Source organism: Phytophthora infestans, genomic scaffold (assembly GCF_000142945.1).
Source record: "Phytophthora infestans T30-4 supercont1.1644 genomic scaffold, whole genome shotgun sequence".
Classification (NCBI taxonomy): Eukaryota; Oomycota; class Peronosporomycetes; order Peronosporales; family Peronosporaceae; genus Phytophthora; species Phytophthora infestans.
The window spans coordinates 471-2262 of NW_003307001.1; the positions used below are offsets into that span (position 1 = coordinate 471).

The following is a 1792-nucleotide window of genomic DNA, read 5'->3' on the forward strand; positions in this document are numbered from 1 at the left end:
ATAATATGTAGAAGAAGAATTATCGATAAAGTGCTATTGGTAAAGTTTTACCAATGTTGTTTGTCGGTCAGGTAAATTACAGTAAGCACAAGGTGTACACGTAATGAGCTCTGGAGATGTAGTGCTCAAATTTATCGCTCTCGTGTACAGTTTGCCAATGAGTTCATCGAGATAGCGCAGCGATATATCCGGTAGCATTAATACTTCGAAGTAGTATTTATTGCGAAGGAATCCAGTATTAATTTCTAGTTAGTTTCTTTCGTCTTCGCGGCTTGGAACGCCTCCATGCCCTGGATCCACGACCCTTCTGTGAGCCCTTGAGGGCAATACGCGCACGTTACACCGATTTTCTGAATGTCATGCACGTTGCCGTATTCATTGTCAAAAAAGAGCATTTCTTCATATGGAATGCCGCTGTCTTTCTTGAGTTGCTCGAAATGCACGCGCTTGTTGCGCGGGTAGATGGCTTCATAGTCCACGATGCTCTGCAGTGATGTCTTCTCCACCCCCTCACCTTCTTCTTTGTCGTTCTCTTCCGTCTCTTCGTCCTCTTCTTCTTTATCGCCCTTCGAGGACACACCGCCGATATCCACGTCCATGAGTCGCATGCAGGTCTTGGACCATTTTGGGCTCCGTCGTCCGCGAGGCCACCGCCACCTCGGTCGTGTCTCGGAACTGGGGGTCTGTCTCCAGATTATATATTACCGTGTGTACAGCTCCAAAGAAGTGGCACTGTTTCCCCCTGGCATTGCGTTAACGAACCCGCGTTTTGGGGTTCTTTCTGAAACGGAGCTCCCCACAGCTCGTACATTTCAGGGAACCACAACGTGAAGTCCAGATCGAACACCACGAGACGGGGAATGTGATCCCACTTGCGGAAAGCAGCGTGTGGTCTCGAGCTAGACCCGGACGTCTTGCTTTTGGCACGCTTTGCCTTAAGCGTTATCTTGGCTTTCGCACGGGGCATAACGAAGAGGTGAAGAGTTGGAGTGCATCGATGCGAACTTAACCAGCCGTTACAAAAATGTCAATTAAGTGCGCATTCAATCTACGACCCTAAAGTACCCTCTAAATAATTTACCCTTCCAAAACCGGTACAGCCGTTCTAGTTTGTTCTTTTCAGAATAGGTAAAAAAACGATTAAAATTAAAAACAGCAAGGGTATCCAATTTTACGAGAAATGATATGAAATAGCTGCCATGATTGCACTTAAGGAAAATTAAAAAAATTCTAACGTTTAGCAAATCCATAAATACCGATATACTCCTGATAAATGCGCAAACTTGTACCGGTATGATCAGGAGCATTCTAGTACAGACTCCCATTTTCACGGAGGTGGATCATATAGAATTTGCAGACTTTAGCTGACAAATTATTGCAAATTTTGGATTTACTCCATTACATCCGGAAGCTTATCATACGTCCAAGGGCGCGAAAACGGGGTGCAGTACTACGAATACTTAGTAGTATAGATGGTACTATTTTGAACAAGTCTATAACACGTATAAAATATGAGACGAGGCTAAGCATGCCAAAATGCATAGTATTCCATGTTCTCAGCCCTGTGACTGCATATAGCAAGCCCTCTCCGGCAGGCCGTGGTGACGAAAAATCACGTCGACGAAGTGGGCCGCAGACTCTTCCGCGGTGATTGAGGCCGCCACCGGAACGAGATGGACCATCTTGCTGAAACGATCAACGAACACAAGTACACCTGTGCGCCCGGCTATATCGGGCGGAAGACCGAAGATGAAGTCCATCGAAATGGAGCGCCAGGCTTCCGTGGCGACCG

The 1792-nt window shown here is 46.5% G+C and overlaps 1 protein-coding gene across 1 annotated transcript; it reads right to left on the bottom strand.

The window, feature by feature from the left end:
• Positions 1 to 245: 245 nt before the first annotated feature.
• PITG_22198 (uncharacterized protein) lies at positions 246 to 967 on the bottom strand (the record flags this gene model as incomplete). Its single annotated transcript, XM_002909893.1, has 4 exons — positions 246 to 497; positions 594 to 614; positions 658 to 742; positions 789 to 967. The coding sequence occupies 4 exons, from the start codon at positions 965 to 967 to the stop codon at positions 246 to 248; spliced, it is 537 nt and encodes a 178-aa protein (XP_002909939.1).
• Positions 968 to 1792: the final 825 nt, after the last annotated feature.